Consider the following 27,714-nt stretch of genomic DNA (forward strand, 5'->3'; position numbering starts at 1 on the left):
CCAGCACCATGTTTCTCAGAGCGACCAAAACGGGATGAGCTTTAAGAATGGTTCAAACAGTCCTGATCTTAGGTTACTAGCTTTGTGTCTCAGAGCCCAGGGTGCAGCTCCCATGAATCTGTCCCAGATCTCTCAAATCAATAAAAGCATCTGCACCATCCTCTGGCAGCACTCGTAATTTAATTCTGTTAAGGTTATTTAGTGAATAGCTGGGTAAAAAAGTTGGAAAATGTGCTATGGGAACAACACTCCAGCTGCAACTTGACATCCAGCATCATGCAATGACCAACAAAACTTCTCTCCAGGGTGTGCATAAGTGAGAGCTGTTTACTTTTCTCTGGCAACAGTTCATTGTGCAATCATGAGTAGCAACAACCCAGCTGCCACAAATTTCTTTTGTTTCCTCAAAAGAGCCACAGGGCACACAGCAATGAATTGCAGAAAGTACTAGTGTTTCTGATGGTTGGGTTCTGGTATTTTTTGCCCCCTTCACAGAAATTGTCTCTAAATAACACACAGTTTTGTAATATCCAAGTGGCATTTTGGAGCAGATATTCAGGAGTCCCACACTTACTAAGCTTAACTCTAGCATCCCCAAATTGCTTGCTCCAAAGTGAAGATGCCTGAAAGACTCTCTACATTAAATTACAAGTCTCCAACAGCTAATCCTGATCTTTATGTACACATTTTTGTGTATCCAAGAACAGACTGGTCCAAAAACTTTCTTCCTCTTGTCTGTGGGTGGTACCAGCCCGTTCTGGCTTGTTCAGGTAAGGGCAAGCTCCTGAGTGGCCCTGGCCCATTGTGCCCTTTCATATTTGTAGCTGAGGTAGGCTGCACGTCCATCATCTGAATCCTTCCTGGTACTCATCTTAGCATTATACAGCTTTATCTCTTTTTACACACCTATGCCAAATAAGCAGGAATACCAAAATACTTAACTTCCTAATTCAAGCAGTCTTGTGGTATGTCTGGATGCAAGACAAGCAGGATGCCATTCCTTTATAGGGCTCTCTTCCCAGCCCTGCCTTCTGTCCTTCTCCAGTTCATATACCTTGTCCATGTATGCCAGAACTGTATTCTGTCTCCATTCATCAAATCTCTTACCACAACATGCTCAGTCTTTAAACAATTTCGTTTAGTGAGCAATTTTTCTTATTAGAAACCTGGTTCTAATTCAGGCTGGAAGGTACCCTGTTTCCTCATCCAGAGAAGCATCTGGAGACTTACCCGAGAGTAAAAATGAAACAGTGGCAGAAACCTGGCTAAAGTGGTTTGAGCTACCTTCCTCACAAGCCATGGCAGAAGACAGAACCTTCTTAAGTGCTGCAGCAGATGTTTCATGCACAAACATCACAGGGGGAATGTGCCCAAGAGTAGGTAAAACCCACTATGTTGCCTTGTACTATAAAAGCCCCACTGCTCAGCCAGGTGTAGCTGTGCAGCCTTACCTCTTTCAGGCACTGTATTCCACAGATAATAGTTTTTAGAAGCCATCTTCAGAATGTTAAATGGTGCCAGGACATGAGCCCAGAATGGAAATTTGCCTGTCCATCTTGTCAGTTTATTAAGATGGCCCATGGAATACTTCTGGTGTAAGGTAACACAGGTTGCCTCCAAAAGAAACTAAACTGATCAGTCCTGACGCCTTTCTAGGTCCATGATTCCCATTCTTCTGGCCACAGCACTGAACATGACCCATCTGATACTACTACTTTTTCTCTTGGCTTTTTGTTTTCTTGATTCTCAACTTCCTTTTCTTTGGCCCCTTCCTTTCTTCCTAAGAAAAGAAGTAAGCTTTGTCTAAGGATAAAAATCTGTCTACTCTTTTGCAAGGCAGAAGAAATCTTTAGGGCTTTCAGCTATAAAAATCTAATTTGTCAGTTTCTCCCCCCTCCCTCCCCATCTCTCTTAATGGATCTCTTATGCATTTATAATGTATTCAGTACCACAGTATCTAGGGACCTTATAAAGAATTTATAGAGCAAACATTTTTTTTGCAAAAAGTTTCTACTTCTCTTCTGGCTATTGCCAATCTGAATCTGTTCTCTTTGATTTGCATAGGAAGCCAAGCTGCCTGTTTTATGCTCTTGACACAGACTATCTTACAGTATTCTGGTTTTGCATTTGGGATAGTAAAGCCAGGTTCACTGGGATTTGTTTTAGCAGTTATTAACTACAGAACTGTCTGTAATAAGCAGAGCTGGCTGCTTTTGTCCATCAGCATCAGCACTGCCACGTCCTTAGCTCTGTGCAGACTGGTATCCGAGGTAAGAGCCCAAAATGTTTCACTACACCTTGAAGTGACTGTGTAATTACTCCATAGAGAAAATAATTCCATGCTGGCAAGGAGTGAAATTTTAAATTTCTGTGTCACTAGCTGGAGCTAGTAAGGAGCTGGATGCTACAGGCACCTCTAGGGAATATCTTCCTCCTCAGTATCCTAAAGATTTCAACTGCGCTTGCAGGGTGATCAACCCCTCACAAATATCTAAGGCGTGTGCCTACGATCGTGTGAGGAAGTTAAACTCCTTCAAGGCCTGAGTATGTAAAGGTGAGCTCTGTAATACTAAGGGCCTTTACTGACCCTGCTCTCTGGTCTCTATTATAACTCAGCAGTAACAGTTTGATTTTGACTTCACAAAGCCAACAGACACCAGCTGAGGGCAGTGCTGGTGCAGCAGGCAACACTGATCAGTGCCTTGGTGCCTTTCTTGCTCCAAATCAAAGGGTTGAAATTTTTGCTACACTTGTTTTCCAATAATAATGTATCTGTGTAACAACACCTAAGGAGAAACATTCTTTCAACACTGACAGAGCTATTTGTTTTTATGTCCTATGTAACCAGAAACAATTAGCAAAACTCCCAAACCCAGTGCCATGGATGGAGACATATCTTGGGTTGTCTGACTCCATTCAAAGAGCCTTAGAATTATCTGCAGGGCAGCACTGAGGGTGAGCTGTGCTGTTCTCTAGGGTTACCTCTGGATTTGTGACTGAACAGAAAGGATCTACACAAGTTTAATAAGAAAAGAACACTGATTAGTAAATTGCAAAATTAATGAATTAAATCACGAAGTACAACAGCCAAAATGAAACTCCTTCTGTTAAAAAAAACGCCAGCCAACCAAAGGTGCCACTAAATCATCCTTGTACTCAGCCAGCCGACATGCCAGAAGAACTGGCCATGCCTTCTTGGCAGCTCTGGACACTGGATTACCACTGAGATACCCATCACCCTTATCACAGCACCACTCTGCTTCTCCGCTGCCCACCAAAGTCTTCACTTAACAAGTCCAGGCTTGTTAAGAAGAATGCTGGGACTGTCCCATGAGGACCTAGTGCAGGAAGCTCCCCAGCAATTTCTGTGAGAAGCAGACTTGTCCTCCTCACCATTCTGCAGCAACAGTTTCCTTCTACTTCCTCTCCCAGGCTTGATCTCACACAGGAACCCTTGTGAACTTGATCTTACTGGAGATAAGAAATTTGACTAACTACAAGTACTCATGTAAATGAAGTCTTCAATTATATCTCTATAAAATTATGTCTTCAAGTATAAACAGCATTTTTACTAGCTTGTTGAATAAGTGATAAAGAAAGACAAGGTGAAAGGCATTAATAATTTAAGCTAGTATTTCTCATTTCTATTAAATTATTAAACTAAAAATATTCCTTAGAGCATTTTTAAAAGACTCTGTTTTCCATAAACTCTGTTGCAATTTCTAGTTATAAAAAACCTCCTATGAAGCAAGCTGTATAGCAAACCCCCATGTAATTCAAAAGGGAGCACAGAAATCTGGAAAGCGATCAAGACATAAACAAAAAGATGAAATGGAAATGAGCATCCAAAACAGCAAAATATATTTAAGTAGTATCACAAATACATTCAAAAAATCTATTTACATATCTAAAACCTGTATATTCAGTAAAAATCCTCCCACAAAAGGAGGTATTTATAAACAAGAAAATGAATCTGATTTTGTTGTCTACTGCTGGCAACAGAGGTCCTTCACTGCTAGCAAAGCATTAACTATGCTTTTACAAAATACACAAAATTATTTTGGGAAAAACTTGAACTGAAGACTGGAAAACAACTACAAGGCATACAAAGCATAAGGAACTGCAAATACATCACTCTAGTAGTGCAAAAATGAAGAATAATGGCTTTTCCCCCCCCCGCAATACGTGTTCAGAGAAAAATACTACTGTGAATATGCAATCTGAACCCCTTTAAAAGACTTACATTTGTAGGACTCAGTGCATTTGCATGTTTCAGCAAGGCTGGTGCTATACAGGAGGTAAATGAAACAAAGTCAACACAAAATCATGCTGTGACACAAGTTTATAACAAACTTTATAGCAAAATGTCTGAATATACAGTACAGAGACAAACCTTGCAAAAATGTTTCTCTCTACCCAGAAATTTGTACACGTTACCTCTAAACAACATGTACGTAACTGATAGCATATGCAACATTCTTTGGAATTAGATTTAAATTTCCTTCAGGCCCTGTCTTTCATACAGGAATAGCAGAAGGATAACTCCTCACTTGGATTACAGGAGCTCCCAGTGTTTGTCCCGCAGGCACATGTCTGAGGCTGGGCAGAAACCTGTGGAGAGGCATAAGCACCAGGAGCTGGAGAAGAATTCCACCTGGGAATGTGGGTCACTGTAGGATGCCTTGATAGAAGTCAGTGCAGAAGTGAAGAACTGATGAAGTTGAATTCCTCATCATCCATAGCCCTGGTTTGATAGTGTTTTGAAACACATGACAGTCTTTTTGTCCAAAAAGGCCTCATAATTGGAACAGCTGTAAACATTTCTTTTAAAGTGAGCATTTTCACCATGCCTTTGCAGTAACAAAATCAGAAGTAGGAACACCTTAGCTCATGTTAGAACTACTTCAAATTCAGAAAACCAGAAGTCTATAATTGAGAAAACAGAAATAAATCTGCAAGCACGATTAATTTTGCAAATAGTATTTTTGCTCTCTTTTTCAGCTCTTTATCTGCCTTTCAGCAAACAGCTAAGTAACACCCAGTCTATCCTAGGAAAAAAATCTAACTTTGGTAAGTAAGCTGGAAACCATTTAATATCCAGAGGCAAAACAGCAGGACAAACTGTTGCATTTATTCTGCCCAGAGCTAAGTCCATCACTGCACTACGTAGCAGATTCCTGTTCACAGATTCAGGAGAGGTCAGGAATCCCACATTTTCTTGCTCCCTTTCATGTAAAAAGAAAGATACAGATGATATCCATAAAAATATAATAGCAGCAGGTAGAAACTTACCCATTAACATCTGTCAATTATAATTAGTGGCAAGTGTTATGGTTGATATTTAAAGCTTTTTCAGAACAGAAAGGATTAACTTCTTGGCTTCAAATGTTCAAAATGTTCACAGGGTTACTATGAGGTATTTATGGGGACTTTACTAAAAATTTCTAAGGCGCAAGCTCTAACAGTTTATGATGCAGTCAGGTGAACTTCTACAGAAAGAGAAGTCAAAACAATGGTGATTTTACAAACCAAATGTAAAGGAGTCTTTATGCATCTATACTCAAGAGCTGATGACCAGGAATGGAAGACAGTGACTGCTGCAGAAGACAGTGCTGCTTTTCTGCAACCTGATGGATCCTTGCTCAACCCAACTTCAAGTATCCAGATTATGTGCTTGAACAAGGAGCTTAGGTACACAGCTCAGGCTCCAGAGGATAGCTAAGAGGTGCTCTAAGGCTATTAAAGAGACATAGGGGATGTGTCTGCTCAACCTTTGGCACAGGAAAGCAAAACAAAACAAAACAAAAAAAAAAATGTAATGCCCTCAATCACATCCTAGAACAGAGACCAAACCAGTCTTCCTCTGGAAATATTTACTTCTCCTTGCTGATGAGCAGTGGAGCACTTCAGGTCACTAGCATGGATTCAGGTATCTGGTTGTTGAACATCTGAATTTAAATGAGATGACTCCTACCTCTGGCTCCCACATCAGGAGCTTAAGTTGGATACCTGAAGTAAGGTGGCGTGAGAACCCTCTGTCCTTAGTGACAACTGCCACCTCTTGATTCCCTGACAGAGCTGCAATCACAGCATTTACTCAGAGAAGACCCAAAGGAAATTAGTCTTCGTAGGATATAATTTATCTCTATTTCTTTATCCCCTTCCCACATTATGGAAGGGGATAGAGACAGGGAAAGCAGTGTGGGAAGCGGTGCCTTGCTAAACAACACTGTGTAATACATACTAATGAAGAAACTTAGTGGCTGCCACTTGTAGATCTGAGAAAATCACCATTTCGAAGTTGGTGGGTACAAATTGCTTTGGCTGTTGTAGCTCTCATTATTTATTTTGGGAGCTACTGATGGGTATCAGTGTTAGCAGATTCTCTAACATGGCTGGCTAAAAAGCTCAAATGGCATTAGAAAAAAGCCATGATGGCAAAGACTTAAAGAGCTACATGCTATTTGCCTGTATTCAAATTAAAAAAATATTACTAAGTTATATTTTAGACAAATATCAGCTACTCTCTAACACTTTTATTAAAATACTGATGGAAACAGAAAAACGTAAACTGTACATCTACTGAATTGCACACACATATGCAAATACACCACCACAAATTGCACTGTCTTAGCCACTTACTTGTTTCACCCCTAATTTTCTGTACTTGAGAAAATGACACAAACATTTTATCCTTCAGCTTTTATGACTGAAGGAAAGGATTTCTACAGCCCCATCCAGCTCTGGAAGGATTAAAATCAGGACCTTGTGGGTGGGAGAAAAGACTTAAGGAATACTGAGGATTCCCTCTTCTCCTAAGGGAATAATCCATTCAAACAAACTTTTCTTGTGGTTTTAATAGATAATGAACTCACTGGTCCAGCTCTGTACTCAGAACTTCACAGAATCAAGATCTTAGGCACACCAAGGACTTCAGATAAACATGGAAGCAAGGCAACACTTGTATTCCCATTTTTTATCTGAGGATTATTTTCTTTGTTAAATTCCTTGGGTTTTGTTTTGCTTTGTTTTTTTCAGAGTAGCTTTTCAAAACACAAACTAGTAAGAGCCTGGAAAATTCAGAATCACCTAACAGGTGAGAGAAAAATATTCACTGCAGTTTTTATTCCATATATAAATTAACTTCTGGGAATGTATGCTTAAATATCACAAGCAAGATATTTAATGTTGAAAGTAACACTGAATATTTTTAAAACTCACTTCAAAACACACCATCTGAGAAGTATCAGAGCATTAGAGGGTTGTCTGATTTCCTTGTTTTCCATGGCAAATTTCCACTGATGGCAGCAGAGAAGTGAGGCAGGGCACAAGATGTAAAAGCAAATAAAACAAAAGCTTTTTGGTAGCTACTTACATACAGTAGCTATATATTCTGGGTTTTTTTTGGCTCAGTGATCCCACCACATAATTTCAAGCACATGTAAATTGATTATTAGCTTGGTTCCTTTCCTGTATTTAAACTGCACAGTGAACATAAATGACAGATCAGCATCATGTAACATTCACAGGAGCTCCTGTCCATCAAACTGGTGTCTCTAAACAAAGGCTGCCTTAAGTATATGAACATGGGACCTGTCTCCAAAATGTATGGTCATATTAAATAAGTCTCTTACGTATGTACATGTAACAAAATTCAAAATATCATAGCTCTATCCTCTTCTGTTTAAGACTGCAATTTCTAACTGTTGCATATACTGTAGCTGCTCAAAAACTGAATAAAGTGAGTAGAGCAGACTTTTTCTGAGAAAAATAGTCATAGAAAAAGTTTTAAGTATGGTACAGTGAGAAAGTTCACAAAGCTCTCACTTCATTTTCTCTTTGGTTGGTGATTAGGATTTGACGAGTTTGAAGCCCTGCCCTGTATCCAGCACTGTGGGAAGAAACCAACTCATTTTCAATCTTTTTAAGCACCTAAAGCACGCTTTACAGACCCAGAACAGATTGAGACCACAAAACCAGTTTGCCAGATGTACTAATGGATAGGTGATGCGTGGGAAGTACATCATCCAGTGTTTGGCAACATCACTTCCCGTTGGCAAGTGCAAAGTGTAGTCGCTCCAGTGCTTTGACACACCATACATCGCTTTCACCGTGCGGCCCTTCTCAGACCAGCTGATGTTGCTGTCAGGGTTACAGTTGTACTCAACCCATTGCCTGGTGAAGTCACCAAGCTGTGGAGGGTCTGCTTCCTCGATGTCTACAACTCTGGCCATTTCTGCTCCTTGCACAGCAACATACTGGTCATTTACTTTTCTTACTTCTTTCACCCAAGGCTGAGAGTTCTCACAGTCTAAAACAATGATCAGTCGAGAACAAAAAGTGCCGTTCTTTTCTCTCCACCACTCCAACAGCGTGTCAAGTCGTAAAGCATCACCCCCTGCCACAAGGACAAAAAGATTTAGTATCGGGATAAAGAAACAGAAACTTCTGCAGAGCTTGAACTGTTTTGACTGGTTCTAAGAATCCCTTACTTTAGCAATTTGGACAGATACAACACATGCTTTCAATTAATCCTTTCTGTCTGTAAGTGTTGCATATCTCCATAGAGGTATTAACTGACTTGCTGTGGCGGACGAAGCCATTAACTTACTCTTGATTAGAAAGAAAGCCCACCAACAATAACAAAAATAGGAATTCCTTTACAGAGTGAAAGAAATTATAGCTAACTGATGAAATCTGGAAAATACAGATAAACAGGGAAAAAAATCTGAAATAAAGTTTATTTTGTATTAAATCTTAATAATTTTAGGAACAGGAATATGACTCTTTTTTGATATGTTTTTATGAATATTAAAATAGGCTCCTATAAGAGATGAATTTAGAAGAAAATACATTTTCAAATGGTGGGAATCAAAGCAAGCACAAAAATTCACATGATCAGGAATGAAGAGATTCTCTCTACAGAGACAGCTGTTTTCAGAGCTTCAAGAAAACTTCTCGATTTACAACTCAATGAAACAAAAATCTCATTGGAATTTTTCCACAATATTTTTTTCCTGTCAGGTCAGAAGACCCTTGCAACTAGTGTCCAGCTTCTCATGTTCTGTCTCAGCTCCCGTTCCAACAGCACTTTGAAAGAGGAGATTGTAATTAAACCTGAAATATTATCTATAGTGGGAAGTCTTTCTGCTTAAGTGTACTGGATGCTGCAGGATCTATGTAGCTTTGAAAGGCAGACTACTTACTCAGGTACCTAAGGACAACATCTTGCAAACAACTCTCCATTGTCTCCCCAGTGATACTAAAGAAAAGAACTGTATGCCTCAGTTCTGGCTAGTTGAAGCTATGATACAGGTTTACAACAAAATCACTCAAGTTTCAAAATATCAACTTAAAAAAATGAAGAAGAAGAAAGGTATTTAAAATAAGTGAATTTTAATTCCAGAGTGATTTTTCACTAGTGAATATAATTAAGCAGTGTTTAAAAAGTTGTTAGCTGCATATTTCAGCACTTACAGTTCTACTTGTAAGGGGTGACAAAAAAGTGCTTCAAATTAATATCTCAGAATTAAAGCATTGTGCATACTATTGTAATTAAAGTAAAAGCAAAATTGCAGAGCTGCACATTTCTCCAAGAATATAAAATCTGGAAAATTTTGTACCAGAGAAAATCTCTAAGATGCAAACCTAAAGTAATGACCTGTCTTGGTACATGATCCTCAGATTGCTGTAGTTATTTACAGCAGAGACTTATATGGAAGTAGTTTTCCTTACCTAGGTACATCTTCTGTGTGAATTATCTATAAAAATTTCTTTATTTGTTCACAATTTAAAGGCTTATAAATAAACTTTATTGAAGTGTAGCTATGTAGGAGTGCAGGTGATTTCAAAACAGCATTGGATAGAGTCACCCAAAGAAAACCATCTCATCCTTCACAGACACAAGCAAACACATGCTTGGCTTCCAATCCTATGGACCTCAAACACATGGGCTTATCACCCAGCACAAGGTTTAGGCACCAAGCTGTGTAAGAAATGAAGGTGTCTGGCCACCTCTGGCTCTCTGGCAGGTTTAGCAGGACAACAGATACGCCAACAGTTTCAGGAACAGAGACAAAGCTTTATTAGCCCAGCTCATGCCTTTGCCTTCATTCAGACATGACCCCCCAGGCCATTTGACTGCTCGTACTTCATGCATGACTAGTTAACAGTTTCTTTTATACACCACTGTGCTGAATCTCAGCTTCCAACAACAGAGAAACATCACTACTGAATTAATTAATTCAGTAAGCCTCTTTTGCAATATGTCATTACAAAGCAAAGACTACACTGCTACTACTGTGCTGCACCATGGCATAAGGCAGCAATGCGAAACTACTTTTTTAATCAGATGATTTTTTTTTCATTGTTGTCATCTCTTTCATCCTCTTTACAGGTCAGAGCATAGTACACATTGCTGGAACTGATGGCCAAGGTTCCATCTGTCACAAAACACCAGTGTCCAATACATGGGGCACAAGTACAGCCTTGTATTTTCAGTTTACACTTTCAAGGTACATGTGAGAGCAGTGATATCTGGAAGGAAGACCATATTACATTCCATCATTTAACTAAAATTAATCACAAAAAAGCATGCAAGGCTTATGGCAACTGCCTATTCTCCTTTATGTGACTATACATGTACCCATGTAGAAGCTGAAGATTGTGTTTGGACAGAGGATTGAAAAGGAGGTTTGTGAGGAAGTTGAACACCACTGTATTTGCACACTGTATCTTTCAGCACTCAAGTTTTAACAGTTACCTTGGCCTTTCTCCTCAAGGCTAGATATTAATTTGGGTTACAGCTACCTACAAGCTACAGAGAGACCTGAGCTCCCCAGTCACACTCCAGGGTGGCTAGATGTAATAAGCCAGGACTGGGGTGGAAGCTGTCCAGTTTTTGCAGCAACATTTGGCCCTACACATGCAAGAAAGCTGACTTTGTCTATGCTGCTGGCTGGACCACAGGTGGAGTTTTGCTGATAGTCTGCTCCACACAAGGTGTGAACACACTCAGCAATTGCACAGGGTGGCAGCTGCTCTTATGGACATACCATCCCCTGCTCAGAGAAGTAATTTGGCCACCCTAAATACACTGTAGCTCACCACTCGCACTAAGCTCACAGTAAAAGCTGTGGCTTTTTAAAATCGCTGATACAGATAAAGCCCTTGAGAAAAAATACACATTGCTCTTCAGCAGGTCTAAAGGTTCAGGGATGGAACCGCACCAAAACAGGTACAGAGCCTCCAGATGGAAAATGACCCGTGCCTGAACACCTACCTCAGCATGAGCACACAATGAAGGGCATGCCCTACTGAAGGGCACATGCACCTGGAGAGACACTGCTGACAAAGAGCCTGGAGCTCACAGGCAAAGTGCTGTCCAAGAGAATTAATTCTACCCCAGGAAGAAAAAAGTTACAAATTTTCAATGTATTTACTATGAGATTCCCGTTCTGCACACAGTGACCTCAGTTCCCTACAGCAGCAGAGCAAGGTTAAACCTTGCAATGATTTGACAACTTCATTAAGTTTACCAAACAAACGGGCCAAGAAAGGGGGAAATGGTGAAGTCCATGCCAAGCATATGACAAGGCATTAAACTGGCACTTTAAATAGAGGTTTACAATCTTGAGGCTACACTATGCCCACAATCACTCCCAAAGTCCACAGTGTCAGCACATCATACCTGTTTTTATGATACAAGGTTTGTTACATGTTTGAAGACCTGTTTTTGTAGTGTGAATTGTGTATCTGCCTCCTGTTTCTTTTACTGATTCTTTTACAAAAAAAAAAGCAAAGCACATCCTAAAGACATAAATGCAGTCCTTTGTGACAGTCTAACTGACACAGTGTCACAGAACACTCTGTAATTCAGTCTGTCATTTCCAAGGAATGAGAAAACATTATGCTTGTTCATTAGTGTGAACAAGTGATAAATATTCCTCAGTGAACAAATATTCCTTAAAATACAGGGAAAAATCTGTCTTTAGAGCAGGAGTATGTAATTTCCACTTTTAATTCCATGTGGGGAAAAAAGCAATCTTTAAAATTACCTTGTGGAATACAAAAATCATGTGCAAGGAAAATCAGGGGAATATGAAACTGTGTTTGAACTTGAAAGAACACATTTTGAGTCAATAATAGTAGACAATTTTGAGAATCAGTGTAAGATTAGTTGGCTGTAAAAGGATTTTTATCAAAGTTGGTAAATGCTAAAATGACATAAAGTTCATGAAGTAACACACCTGACTGCCATTCAACGCAAGAGAAGGAAAGAGCTACCTCTTAACAATAATTTACCTGCATACCAAAGGGGATTCTGCATTTCTCCATTCTCTCCACTAGCAGAGGCAGTCAGCAGTCATGCTCTGTAATACTACTACCTTTTCCTTTCTTCTCTCCCTGCCAGGAAGTTGTATAAAACTGCTCTCCAAAGACTGATGGTTCTTTGCCATTCTGAACAATCTGGTAGTAAGTACATTCAAAACTTCAAAGTTTTGCAATACAGTATGATTTTCTACAGAATTAATGAATTGACTTGGAAAGGTTATCAATAACCAAAACAACTAACAAAAAAAAATCCCCAGATCACTTACCTGCCAGTGCCCATTCACCAGTGCCATGTGAGTGACCACTGTAATACAGAATGTAGGTATCGTGTCTGGGTCCATCTGCAGTCCGAAGGTCAAGAAAAGACTTGATCTTGGAGTGAAGGGTATCAAAGGTCAGCCCGCTTGTAGAGTAGTCACAACCATATGTCTCAATCATGTGATAAGCAAAAAATCTTTGGATGGCATTAAGCATGCCAGTAGACCTCAAATTTAACTCCTGCACATGGTCAGGTGGAAGAAGAGTTGGTTGGCCATCAGGACTAAAGAGAAGGAGAAGAGCTAATGATTATGGCTGGCAATTATTTCATGCTTAGTGGACTTCTAGTAGCTGGTGATTTTTTCCCCTGTGCATATTTTGTGTGCTATGAGGTAGCACTGTTCTAAACTCGAATATACTTTAAATTTACGGTTTATAAACAACTCAAATTACTGCATTTGAGTGAGGGACCATTATCTCCCTTCTGTCACACTTCAGTTCCAGGCATAGTCCTTAGTCAGCCCTATGCTATTCCTGCAACTGAGAGACAGAGGGAGAGAAGGAAGCTGTGATAGGAAGAAGGGAGGCTCCAACAATTTAATGAAGTCCCACTGAGGAGCACTGCCTTCAGACAGGCATTTTTTCATGAACAGCTGGGAAGAAGTGCAGAGAAAATGAGTGCTAATTTGCACAGACCATAATGCAAACTACTTTCCAATAATGGATGAAAGAGAAATCCACATACACACTTGACTCAGATACTCTGAAATATGGAACTCACACAAATATAGTAATTCTTCCTTGTTTGTGCTGTTCAGATGCTGTTCTTTCAGCATAAGAAATGTGTTTCAGATAACAGTATTCACAGCTTAGAAAATCAGTTTTAAGAAAGTTACAAACTAGACCTGGAACAAACTATGTATGTGTATTTATGTCTACGTAGATATGAATACACATATATAAGAAAAATAAAAAAGAGTTCCTGGGTTCCAAAATGAATTTTATTTGTATTGTTATCTATATTTTATATAAAATAGAAATAATTATATAATAAATAAACACAAACATATACAGTATCTAAAATATCGAATAAAAATACACTTTTTATTTTAGGTCTACACAGCTATTCATTAATCATAATAATAGGAAATTTGGTCTTGCAAGACACCCAGTTAGGGGAGTGCTCTGCAGAATGTATTTTCAGAAAGAGAAAAGCATTCATCACTCTTCAGCTGATGTAATAAGGGTAATGATAAGGAACATGACTGACAGCTGGGCCAAATTGGCCTCATTTATGCTCAGTTACAGACATAGAGAGGTTTTGTGAGTGAAAATATGGAGCTAAGTCTTACTCTACTAATAAAAAACATGACATTATGTTTTTTTTCCCCCTATATACGTATGTATGTGTGTATTCCTCATGTATTTTGTTTGCAAGTCAGTGTGTAAAGCTACCTAGTCTCCTTATTGGTCTAGCTAACTAGATTTTGAACCTTCTCACCTGTCTAGGGCTTTTATGAAAATTAACATTCCACTGGCAGAGCTACATTGAATACCTCATCATTACTGTTTGTCGCAGCAAGTGAAGACTGGGTCCATCACTGAAATAGTCAAGCTTTGTTAATAAGGAAGTTTAGTTCTGTCAGGTCCTAAACAGTTGCTCAAGAATATCTCATTTGCTCAAAATTAGAGGGAACTGCCTGTGCCAGAATAATATAATATAATGAAAGAATTAAATTGTTACCATGGAAACAAAATAAATTTATTTTTATTGTAATGTAAATTTTGAAAATCTGTTTCTCAAATCTGTAACAATAATGGACCAGGATTTTTTAAGGGTGCACAGCTGAAAGACTACTGAAGATCAGAAGCTCAGAAAATTTGTTTTTTGCAATATTTAAGATACAGTTATCTAAGATAAGCATACTATCTTTGGTTTCTTTGATATTAAGTTCTTCCTTATCCACTAAATCCATTACACATACTGAAGTTGTGAAGTATTCATAAATTGGGCAGTTTTATTTTGAAGCCTCTCATTTCAACTTACTACTCTATTTCTCTTGTGACTTGAAGAGATAATTTATATAGGTCTTGTTTATCATTTACAAAAAAATGTGCACACACTGATTTTAATTTTATAGCAAAAGCAGCATTTGCAAGTTAAAGGCTTCTAAGAAAAACACACAAATGGGCAAATAATAATAGTACAATCCCTTTACAATCATTAATTTCTCATATGGTAACATTTATGTTGGAAAAAAAAAACAGCTTCAAATTCTCAACACCAATACATGACATGTAGTCCATTTGCAAATCTAATTTTAATGAAATTTAAATGTAGACACTACCTCATTTAATTGAATTCAAAATTATTTTGAACTGATCTGTTTGGTTTATTAAATCTCCTCATGTAAGATACCTGGTCTGAGTCAAATGCCCCAGTCCTCCTTTGCCTGAGATATGGGCTGTGAAATCTGCCTATGCACAGCTGGTCTGTATTCATCAGCTTCCTAAAAGCAAATTACCTAGACAGAAAGGTGCAGTTACTCATTCCAGGGTGAGAAAGAGGAGAAACAGAAAATCTGCCTATTATTTGAATTTGTATTTAATTGTTGAAAAACCAAGCAACAGCACTGCATTGCCTCCATGAGCAAACAACACATTTACACACTGTGAAGCTGAAATGGACAGTAACCATACCTGCAAAAGTTGGTGGGAATCACAAGAGCATACCCGACACACGTTCCTCCCAAGCAGTTTCCCAGCTCATGGAAAAGCCCATGAGCCATGGACTCCAAAGGTAGAACAATCAGAAATGCACTCATGAAGATCCCATTGGTTGGCTAAAAAGAAAGTGAAGAGATTTAGGCATTGTATGAAAATCCCTTTGTTTGATCCCACATAATTGGGCCCTGAAACATGCAAAGTATTACTGGTAATGTATATTTATTTTTCCACATATTACATGGTGAATCACTGTAAAGACAAATGAAAAACTTGGGGAGAAGGTGGTTGGTAAGCAAGGATCACTCTTTTGAAAGGAATGCATTTGAAAACACTGCCAGCACAGTATTTAGCTGTAAAAACTGATCATACCTTAGTTTATCAAAGGAGGCAAGAATATCAAATGCCACAAAACAATTGTGTGCATAAAATAAGATCTGTAAGCATCTGCAGGGTCAGGCCTTAATCAGTGAGGTACAGCACAGATATTATGTATCTGGCATCAGATGACAGCACACTGTATTGCATCCATCCCTGGAGGTATTTAAAAGATGTGTACGTGTGACACTTTGGGACGTGGTTTAGTGGTGGACTTGACAGTGCTCGGTTAAAGTTGGTGGGAATCACAAGAGCATACCCGACACACGTTCCTCCCAAGCAGTTTCCCAGCTCATGGAAAAGCCCATGAGCCATGGACTCCAAAGGTAGAACAATCAGAAATGCACTCATGAAGATCCCATTGGTTGGCTAAAAAGAAAGTGAAGAGATTTAGGCATTGTATGAAAATCCCTTTGTTTGATCCCACATAATTGGGCCCTGAAACATGCAAAGTATTACTGGTAATGTATATTTATTTTTCCACATATTACATGGTGAATCACTGTAAAGACAAATGAAAAACTTGGGGAGAAGGTGGTTGGTAAGCAAGGATCACTCTTTTGAAAGGAATGCATTTGAAAACACTGCCAGCACAGTATTTAGCTGTAAAAACTGATCATACCTTAGTTTATCAAAGGAGGCAAGAATATCAAATGCCACAAAACAATTGTGTGCATAAAATAAGATCTGTAAGCATCTGCAGGGTCAGGCCTTAATCAGTGAGGTACAGCACAGATATTATGTATCTGGCATCAGATGACAGCACACTGTATTGCATCCATCCCTGGAGGTATTTAAAAGATGTGTACGTGTGACACTTTGGGACGTGGTTTAGTGGTGGACTTGACAGTGCTCGGTTAATGGCTGGATGTGATGATCATAGAGGTCTTTTCCAACCTAAAGCATTCTATGATCATTAAAAATATACATTTAACTTACGGAATACTACGTATCACACAAGAGATGAATTCTGAGATCATTTGTGAACATTATTTCAATTAAAAAGACAATTCTTTGTCAGTTACACAAATACCAGACAAATAAAGGAACATCCTCTACAGGACTTCATAGCATTCACAGAGCTAATACTCCATATTAAGCTGTCCTGCTTCATAAGAACAAAGCAGTTTTGGAAAGTATTACATTTACTAATACATAGTTGATTTCTGTAAAAAACAAACAAACAACATTCTGCTGCAACAGGAATTGAAATTACCACAAAGACTCACTCTGACTGAGTCTAACTCCTAAAAAATATTTACATTTAGTTATTGAAAATGCTCCTACTAATATGAAGATACTGGCAAAGAAAATTCCCAAGTACTTGTGAACTAAGGATCTCATACAGAAACAAAAAGGATCATTTCAATGATCCATCTTGCCCTGTATCCTGTTTTGAATTTGTACCAAGTCTTACAACAGGAATGGAAAATAAGCTCTATAGTGTTATGAATCAACTCAGCTCCATCTGAGGTTCCAACTGTGTTGTCTTTTAGTGGCCGTCTTATGCTATGGAATAGGAAAATGTTGGATATTTTATATTTGTAGACATCCATCTAATGTAAAGACGCTGGTACTTGCTGTCAGCACTTTTTCAACAGTTTTGATTCAGAAGAAATATATCATAAATGTAAAAACGCCTAATGATGATTAGAACAAATCTATAGTAGGATAATAAAGTATCTTAATCTAGCACTGCAAAAAAATGACCAGTAGCATTTTAAAATACCTAAACAATTAGAACTTCAAATAGCAAAAACTATCTGATTTAGTTATTGCAGTAAAACTGAAGACAGGTTCCTCCCTTAAGATAAACAGCTAAAATTCCAGATGGAAACTGTCAGTGCTTTATTAAATCCCAAAGATTTGATGACTGGTCCTTAATGGAGCAGATGGCCATGGATGCACAGGCAGAGCCAGAAAGGGATTTTGTTCTTTCATGTGTTCAATCCATTTTCATTGTTTTCGACTGCACTAGCAACGTGAACCTGCAGTAACTCCCTGAACTCCAAGTGCCCATTGATTCCAGACAGACTGCTCAAAAAGCAAACAGAAGACAGGGACCATCTAGGCAATCCTACTGAAAAAAAACCATGAGAAATCATTTTATCTCTTAATCTTTGGGGGTTTTTTTAGGTTTTTTTTGCCTTTGTCTATCTTGTTCTAAAGGAATTAACAATTAAGTCTCATTTCAAGTAACACAGAAAAGGTGAAAGAAAAAAATCCACTTCTTGCCTCTGATGACTGAACTGACATACAATAAAAGCACTCTTACATTTTTTTTCTTTTACTACTAGTGAGATTTCACTAGTAGTAGCATCTTTCCACTTTCTCTTTATTTGAGCACTGTTTCTTGTTAAGTGTAACAGTTAGAACACCAGAAGAATTTAGAGGTATTTTACAGCCAAGATGTCATTTTATACTCATTTGCCATGAGAACAACTTCTATCCCAAAGAAAAACCACTGTTTGAAGCAGAGTAAGTCTGGAACTGTATTTAATTATGGATGTGTGACTGAAGAAAAAAAACCCAAAATGCATAAAATGTTAGTTTAAATTGGAAGCCAATTACAAAGACCTATAGAAGAGCCCTTCTATTTAAAACATAAATGAAACACTAAATATATGTCAACTAAGATGGTCACAGGATCACCGAATGGTTGGGGTTGGAAGGAACCTCAGGAAATTGTCTGGTCCAACCCACTGCTCACACAGCAGGGTGTCTGTGATTATATCTAACAGACCAATAACTGAGAAAGCTTACAAAGATGCCTTTGTGCATTTCCAAGCAAAAATACTGTTTTGTTTTCCATTATCCAAGTATTTACCTGTTTTTATACACAGACACACAAAGATACACAAAACCCCCCGAACAAAAGAAGTATAATAGAAGAACACCCTCTGTGACAGAGAAGGCTCAGGAGAAAAAGGGTAACATGCTAACTAATCTACAAACATTCGATGAATAGCTTATTTCAAATGAAGACAAGATACGTATATTACAGGCAGAAAAAAGCTTAATGACAAAATTTGTAAAGCTACAAAGTACATCAGCTACCAGAGGAAACAGTCTTATAACAAGTTACCGAATAGACAGTCTATGGAGATCAATAAATAATCCTTTACCTATGACTATTCGAGTGGGAAAATCTACTAAAAAAGAGTTTGCAGAAAAAAGTTGTCACAATCACTGGCAGATAGATTTAAGTGCTGTGTTTCCCATCCCTGACTCCTGTTCTAGCCATGGCAAAGCCTGTGCTTTTATCTATGTGCATTTGTTCCAGCAAAATCACAAGCAGTTATCACGCTAAAACTCTGATGTTTTTAAATACAAAAATGTGAATCCTGGAACTAATGAAATTTTGACATAATAGCTAAATAATAGCTAAACACATAATAGACTCTTTAGACTAACAATGAATACTTTCTCCTGTCACCAGAAATCCCCTTCAGGACTGAGGAGCTCTCAAAGTGGTAGTGACAGCAGCAAGGTGTGCTGCCACTGTGCATTTCAGCAGGCAACTTGAGGTAGCCCTCGGGATGGGACTGGAGAGGGAGAGAGCCAAGGAGGGCTGAGCACACACCGAAGAGAGCAAGACAGGCAGCAAAAGTACACATGATAGAGGGTTAGTTTGAGAAGAAATGGTGAGCAGTGAGCAATGGGAACTTAGAATGCAGCTTAAGAGATGATGGAACAGTAGGAAAAGAGGGAATAAATGTATGAGAAAAGCAACTCAACAGAACAGTCTTTATAATAACAGCAAAGCACAGGTATTGAAGGCAAATCAGCAAAAAGAGGAAAAACTGTGATAAAAAGAAAGGGGGAACTAAACATGACCAGACAGTTGAAAAAAGGCAGGAATGGCATGGATATTTGAGAAAATATGGAAAGAGGCCAGAGGATGCAGCAGGGATTCTGGGGGGAAATAAAGAAACAACAAATAGCTCCAAACAAACAAAGCCTAAGGAGGATGGGATTAAAAATACAAGATAGGAAGAAAAGCAGGGCTAAAGAGAAGGAGAAAGACTGGATATGATTTGCATTCAAGTTATTTAACCTGTGATGTTAATATAAGTACGTCTAAGTAAATATAGATGTTGCTATATATAGAGGCAGAATAAAAACACCAGAATAAAAACTACAAAATCATTAGCTCTCCCTCAAACAGGAAAGTACTCATACATAAACTTATTTTGTTTCCTATAAATAATTAAAGTTAAATGCTACAATCCATCCATTTAAGTATGAGTACTCAAGCATGTAAAGAATACTATTATTTTACTAACCCATAAAATTCACTAAAACCAAGAATAATGTACTGAATAATGTACTTCATTCCATTACTTTACCAGCTCTAACATAGTTAATTTTTCTCTTGGTAGTACTAAATACAAGCCTTCCAGGGATAATAATTCTCTTTGGCCAGTAACTCAGAAAACCTGTAGTTACCTTCGCATAGAGTACTTAACAAAATTTGATTTTAAATTTTTGAGAAAAAGAGTGCCCCAAACCTTTCTAAGATCTTTGTCTAAAAATTACAAGCTCTTCATCTGCAAATTTTTCATCATTTTATTGGATTCTTGAAGAAGTAATATCTGAGTCATTTGCATGACTTCTTCTGGATCTTGTCCAATCCAAGGGCCTAATTACAACCAGGCACATGATTAATTGCTGAAATAAGCTGGTGCTAAAGAGTCTATTGATCTGACTGAAATTACTCACACAAATGTAAAGGCAGGTGCTAACCATTTCCTGCAGTTTCTGCAAAGAAAATGTCTGTACATTTTTACCAACAAGACATCTTTCCTCTGCAGCTATAACAAGGATTATTCTCAGAAGCAGACCATGTCCCAGCTGAAATGCCCCACTGAAAGAAGAGCTGTTACTCCATTTTTTGATGCACCTAACTTTAATATATTACTTTTACAGCTCTCCCCAAGCAAATACCCAAGTACCATGAACAGAAACTTTAAACCCTTGTGTTATTACAAAGGCTATGTTCCCCTTAAAGAAAGGTCCTTGACTGACAGGAATTTTAGCGTCAACAGCTCCGCATCAGTAAGAAAACCACTGTCCCAGCTACAGCAAGTTAATTCACCTCACTTTAAAAACCCTTCCACAAAAGGAGATTTGATATTTTTCTGGCAATTTTAATAAAACAGGATACTTCTAGACACCAATTAACAGACAACTGGTGCTTTAGGTCTTGACTTTTCATATGCATTAGAGTCGTATGAAGCACAGATATTACAGGTATTAGAAACATTACGAGGGCATATATAATGTGTCTGCAAAACATTTTCCATGAACGGGAACCCCCCCACTTCCCACCACTCCATTTCTGGCTATAACTGAGATTTTTTTTTTATAAGCTATTGCTAATTATTTATAGCTGACAGGAAGCACCTTTCCAAGGCTCAGATTTTTAGCAATTCTATTCGTAGGAGGTCAAATGGCAGACCACAAAGTGATTTCAAGCCACCTTTCTTATCAAATGCACTATCATTAAACAAGCTTTCAGTAGTGAGGAAAGGTATAAACAAAAAATGCTTCATCTTCCGGGTCACTTTCAACAGATTTCAAATATAATTCACACATACTGAAATAACTACAGAAATCCTAAACTAATGTTGCAAAGACTGAAAATTCTTACGTCTTACATATGCAAAAAATGTTTTAAGTAATCTTTAGAAGAGCAAACACATTTTCAGGAACTGGAGACCAAGGAATACTTGGCATTCCTAAGAAACTCTAAGGAAAAATATGTTAAAAATGTTAATGTAAAGTGTAAAAAAATTTCCTTAATATAAGAATGTATGAATGGCTGTATTAATCTGCTCCAAAGGCCCATCCAGAAGAATGTCCGGTCTCCAAAGAGCTCAAATGCATGCCTAGGAAAGATGTTAGGACAGAAAAAACATGTTTCCTGAGTACTTTAACCATCAGTGGCTCAAGAACTCCCTGAGCCAGATGTGGTTTCCAGATACTACACAGAAACCCCAGCGAATTTTGTCAGCTTCCTCCTGAGCCCCTTCAATCATGGGGCACCACACATGGCATGCCATGATACACAGCCCCAGAGCTCAGCACCATACGAGGAACTATTCCGACCTACCTGGCTCCAACCTGCTACTTGCCAACTTGATTCTCCTCAACTTTTGCACTGAACTGATTGCTTATTGTTTATTATCAGGATTGTTTATTATCTCTACTTTTTTGGTTCTGTTTCCTTCTGCCCTTTCTGCAAGTCCAAACACCACAGCTGTGAGTGCTGATAATTTTCCAAAAAAAAAAAAGCAAAACTACCCAGTGTTCCTTGCAGGCTTGTCTGTTAAATTCCTCTGCTCTTCATACAAAAAAAAACAATCCCAAACCAAACCAAACCCAACATAGTCACAAAGAAACTGTTAATTTAATCTTCCACTAATTTATTTAATACCATTCATCCACAAGGTTATTTAATCTGAGAAAATCTGCAGGATTAGAAATTCCACAGGAGTGGGCAGGAAATTGTTCTGGAAACAGTACAAAGACATGTCTGCAAACCTGATCTACTGTAAAAGAATATTTTATATACATTAATATATGTTTGTAATTTATATAAGAGGTGAATGGACACAAAATTAATTGCTATTGTGGTTTATATCAACTTGAAACAGAAAAGAAACTCTGAATGCCCTGCTGCAACTATGACAACACACCATGTGTCTTAACTTGGGCGCTGAACAAACATTTTGAAAGAAATGTGTGCTTTCTGATAAAGAAAAAACAACATCCTTAACCCATGAATGGAAAGAAAAGTCAAAGGACACTGTGTGATTTTAATGACTGGTCTTTCAGATATCATATCCTGGGGTGCATAATCAGATTTGAAAGTGAGACACTTAAAGCTCATGTTATACCAACGACTTATCAGTTTATCAGCTGATCTCTGATTCCATGTAATTGATTAAAAGCAAAGCTAAATTACTGAAAATTATATTATTTAATACATTTCAATCTAATTAAAATAGTCCACAACAAAAGCCCTAGATTTAGTGAGCATTACTAGGGTTTAACACAGTGATTTATTCTGAAAACAAATTTTATGGCACAATGAATTTAAAAGCAAAACAATTTCTCATGTAGGTAAATGCAAAATACTTTGCTCACCTCTTTTGCCATGGAAGCACTTACCTTTTCCCATGCTGCCAACACAAGGAACCTGGTAAGTTGCACTTGCTTTTTACACGTCACCAGGCAGCTCAAAGTGTTAAGTGCAAAGCCTAAGACAGTGAAACCACCCATCCCAACTTTGAATTGCTAACCCACAGCACACCATCAAATTTTAGGAATTTTAGGGATCCAGCAATTCTCAGATTATTTTCAGGAGGAGATCAAGATAAAGAGATTATTATTTACCTGCCAAGAGACTGCTCCCAAAACAGCAGTTGCGACAAGGCTGAAAAATACCAGCTGTTCTGAGATCAAACAGAAGTGACGCATTCCTTTAGATGCCATGACTCTGTCCAGGCTGCTGTTTTCTGCTCGGTGAGTGTAGTAAACCCTGTGGCAGTCATTGAGTTTTGTGTGAAATCCCCAAAGAGTTATAAAAAAAATCACATGACAGATCATCCAGAAAATTCCAAAAATAGAAAAACCAGGTATCACAAAATACCAGAGGTCCAAATCACGTAGTTTAAAGGCTGCAAGAATGAAAAAGATTAGTTCAATGACTCCAACTGAGATGACAGAAAGCCGCCTGCAAATTTTACCACGGTACAGGTAGGGCTTCCATCGCTCAGTAACTGAAAGTCCACTGAAGTAAACGTCCAGAAGGGGATCTGAAATGAGGCAGCTGAAGAAACACGCCAAGGCAAAAGGGTTTGTGGGGATTTGCAGTGATGGAAAAAAGACTAAGGATGCAATGGCTCCAAAAATCGCCAGATTTGGAATTGCCAAAAAAGACTTCATACGTAAGTCAATAATCAACATGGCCAAAGCCAAGACCAACAGAATAATACTTACAGATTTTTCTACCAGCATAGTTGTGCTGGCAATTGCAAATCCGACTAGCTCCAAAAACTCAACTGTTGTCAGCAGAGTTGGTCGATGATGCACACAACCACAAATCCTCTCAACTAAAGCACATAATATCCTTAAAACAATGGCAGAGAGAAGTAAATATTTTGTAGCTTCTTCTTTCACATCCATTTTGAACGCAGAATTATTGAGAAAACAGAGCAGGCCAAGCAAAAAACCAAACCAAAGATTGGAGAGACTCAAACTTGCTGTTTCCATTGAAAAATAGTAGTACAGTATGCTGGCAATTCCAAGAACAAAGAGCCCGAGAATAAATATTACCAAAATCAGTGCATCTGCAGTTTTTTCCCACCTGACATAAAGGCCCATGCAAATGGCAACCAGTAGGTTGATTCGGGCAAGATAGCCAAGGTATCTGACTGATGAGTGCATGTTCACTTCTCTGTTTGCTTCTTCTAGCCTTGTCATTGCTGCATAGAGACAGTGACTAACACAGTAGCGCAGTGACCTGCACATGTAAACTGCAGGCAGGGCTTTCACCCACTCAACTGACAGTAAATATTCAGGTTTCATCCAACCAACACACTGCAATTGCTGCCTTCTGTAATATCATTTCAGTAATAGTGGTCTGGAATCCTTGAAGTTCTGGAAGAGAATTAAGAGAAGTTTTAGTGGTAAATCATTTCTTATAAACATATAGAACATAAATATGACCCATCCCATCTCACAAAGAAGTTTAATATCTAAAGTGAAAAAACACATTAAAAAGACCAATTAAGCGTGAAAACCAATATATAATGGGTTCTGCATAAACCTTATTTCATAACTTGAATGAGAGGAAAACAAATCCTGGCCTGGGCAGTTTTCCACAAAACTCATATATTAGGTATCTATATTAGATACCTATGGATATCCAAAGCCCTTGTAAGATGGCCACTGGCTTCTAGAACATTTCGTAATTATTTTAAAACACTATTTTATTTCACCATTACATTTGGTAAGTTCTCATTTTCTATTAAATCTTTTCAGCATTCTTTGCAAGACTTCCTTTAGCAGTCAAATAAGTATATGATTTACAAAAAGAACTTCCCACTCAGTTAATGAGCCTAACCCAGAGCAAAAAAGATAATATTATCTCCATTTCACAAATGGAGAGTGGCCACACAGATATAACAACTGATTTGGCATGATTTTCAGAGATTTCTCCTAATGTAAAATTAAAGCCTTCATTTGCACCCCTTCAAGCCAGTTTCCCCCTTCCTACAAAAACAAGGAAACAAACAAGATGATCACTGTTGTATCGTGCTTTTTGTTTTATTAGTAGGTTTATGGTTTGATTTGTGATTTGGTTGTTTTGCTTGGTGCTGTTTTCCTTTTGTCTCCGCCTTTTCCCAGTTATTATCACGATAAATATTGTATTTAGAACACAAGCACCTCCCATTTAGATCCATTTAACTGATGTGATTTTCTTTTTAATATAGCTGCAAACAGACAGAAGTATTTTTAAGGGGCATTTTGCAATGTTATGGGCAGAGTTTCCAACACATAAAAAGATTTATAGCCTCTATAATTTTTTAAGTAATTAACTAATTGCTCATCTTACAGAGACTTCTGAAGAGTTACTGGTATGATAGAGAAACCAGCGTGCCAAGAACACTCAGTGCTGGATTGTAGCTTCCTGCTTTTATTTAAATTGCTGGGGGAAGTGTTAAAAGACACCTTGACTCAAATGCAAAATTTATTATTTATTTATATTTGATTTTTAAATTCTCATTTTTTTTAAACCAGTGAACAACAAATGCTGAAGTGAATTGACTGATTTGCCCTTAAGTTTTGGCAGATTTGAAGACTGACACGGAGTGTAAAACCAGCTTCAGTAATTGCTGCAGACAAAAACAAGGTCTAAGAAATCCTATTGTTTAAATTACTTACTTGATAACACATATTTTCAAATTATGCTGCATACCCAACAACAATGCAGCTATTACTTGGAAGAACTATGCGTTAAAAATCTGTTTACCTGAAGCAGAATACACACCATATATTTAAAGCAAATTGCTATCACATGAAGTTATTGTAAATTAAAATTTCTTTGGATTTCAACTGTGCATTTTCACAGTATTCATTATTAGTAGTGTTTGACAGATATTGACTTAATTCTGAGTTGCCTGGATGCTTTGTATCTCACAATATCTCTTCCCTCACTTAGTAAGGTACTTTCTGTTCCTCTCACCCTTTCGTTTCTCCATTGTACATACAGATAACACAAACGTGAGTTAACTTTCACATTCCATTTAGGTTTCATAGCACTGACTCCATCTCACTGTTTCTTGTACTACAATCAACATTCATTTTACGGACATTTGATGAACCATTTATTTCAGTTGCTACACATGCCCTCCCCCTGCCTCCGGATCTCTCTAGTTCAAACCATGAACACAGAGAAACTATTTCCCATCTCCTTTCAACCCACAGCACTGACATGCGACTACTGCTACTCTGAAGAGCATATGCCATCCCATCCTTGTAATCTGGAACCCCTCCAAGTCAAGGGGTTAACCTATAAACATTCAGGGGGACAGCAGCCCCAGAAGCCAGCAGGAATGAGCCCTTTGCATATGAGCAAACAGCAAAGCTCCCGCCTCACACCCGGCTTAAAATTTTGCTGCAATCACGAAATTGTTTTCTGTGGGCTCGTTAACAGTAGCAACCTCCCTCCTAGGCAAACAAGGAGCCACTCCGACAGAACACACTGGGTCAGCTCCTGTCAAGTGGAGTTTTGCTGCCAGCACAGCAGGAGAAACATGAAAGAGAAACTCCTCTGCTCCTCCCCTGCCAGGTGATGGGGTGGGGGAACAAACGGGGCAACATGTCTGTTCCTACTGCAACGACACAAAATCTACGGAGTAAAAAAGGATTTGCAAAATGACAGCTCAATCTGTGAATGCAATCTCTTCTTCCTGACCCCACCTTCTAGCTGATTCACAAAAATGTGCACTCCTAAACCACACTATTAAACATTAGCATTTTTCAACCAAACTGCATGGTCGACTTTTTGTGAAGAGGAAAAGGTGCATTTTCATGATGAATATATTCCACCACACAGCTATTGCCAAACAAAAACACAACAGCAATTCAATTTTAAAGAGAAATATCAATAACTGATTTGTTCTCTAAAACACAGCTATTTGCAAGCAATTTCTGTCAATACTTTGCTTACACAAGAACTGTTCAAAGTCCTCGAGGGGGTGGCGGGTGGGTAGTGCTCCTGTGTTTGTTTTAAATTAATAGCTTTAAGGTTTCAGGTTGGACACGACTTACAGATCTCAGCAAATCACATTCAGATTCCAAACAGAATGTGGACACCCACTTTTAAGTATTTGCCAACTTTTCCAAATATAATTTCAAGGAAAACCTGGAGCCTCATTAACATTTAGAGACCAAACTATCTAACAGCGTCCCTGTACGTAAACAAACACTACTCTGTGTAGTTTTAACCCAAACTCGTCTAAGAAAGTTGAAAAAACAATCAAACACCAAAACTGGTTCAGTAGTTAAGCCCAAGTGAGATCTATCTAAAACAGTGAATCCACTTTCCTTCACCTTTACTCTTCCAGTCTAGCACTTTTGTTCTTTTTAAAGCAATTCTGCAAGAGGTTTTTTTTTTTTGTTTTGTTTTCTTATCTGTTTGGTTTTTTTTTAAACAAAGTCCCATTTAGCTAATACAAAAGCACATCAGAGTTAACCCCGCGGTGAAGGTCAGCGTTAGTTTGCAGATGTGAACACGAGCCCGCAGCGGGGATCGCCGCTCTGGGTGAAGGGCGCGTTCCCGGCGGGAGCTCCAGCGGCGGGGCCGGCCCGGCCGGGGAAGGTCAGTGCCGGCACCAGGCGCGCCGGCGCGGGGTCCCTCAGCAGCCTCCCCGCGTCGCCGATCGGTGCTGGCGGCCGCCGCGTCCCACGGCGAAGCCCGCCCGGCCGCGCTCGGTGCGAGCCCGCGGC

The 27,714-nt window shown here is 38.5% G+C and overlaps 1 protein-coding gene across 1 annotated transcript in view; it reads right to left on the minus strand.

Annotated features, from left to right (window-relative positions):
- Window positions 1-3,736: 3,736 nt before the first annotated feature.
- Window positions 3,737-27,714, minus strand: part of TMEM168 (transmembrane protein 168) — a 24,165-nt gene continuing 187 nt past the window's right edge. The window contains exons 2-5 of the mRNA XM_041471504.1: window positions 23,095-24,360; window positions 15,292-15,434; window positions 12,600-12,874; window positions 3,737-8,398 (exon numbers count right to left, since the gene is read on the minus strand). Of these exons, the coding sequence (XP_041327438.1) occupies window positions 7,851-8,398; window positions 12,600-12,874; window positions 15,292-15,434; window positions 23,095-24,288 (2,160 nt within the window). The 5' untranslated portion in view covers window positions 24,289-24,360 and the 3' untranslated portion in view covers window positions 3,737-7,850. The remainder of the gene's footprint in view (window positions 8,399-12,599; window positions 12,875-15,291; window positions 15,435-23,094; window positions 24,361-27,714) is intronic.

This window comes from Pyrgilauda ruficollis, unplaced genomic scaffold, assembly GCF_017590135.1.
Source record: "Pyrgilauda ruficollis isolate IOZ18807 unplaced genomic scaffold, ASM1759013v1 scaffold27, whole genome shotgun sequence".
In the NCBI taxonomy this organism is placed as follows: Eukaryota; Metazoa; Chordata; class Aves; order Passeriformes; family Passeridae; genus Pyrgilauda; species Pyrgilauda ruficollis.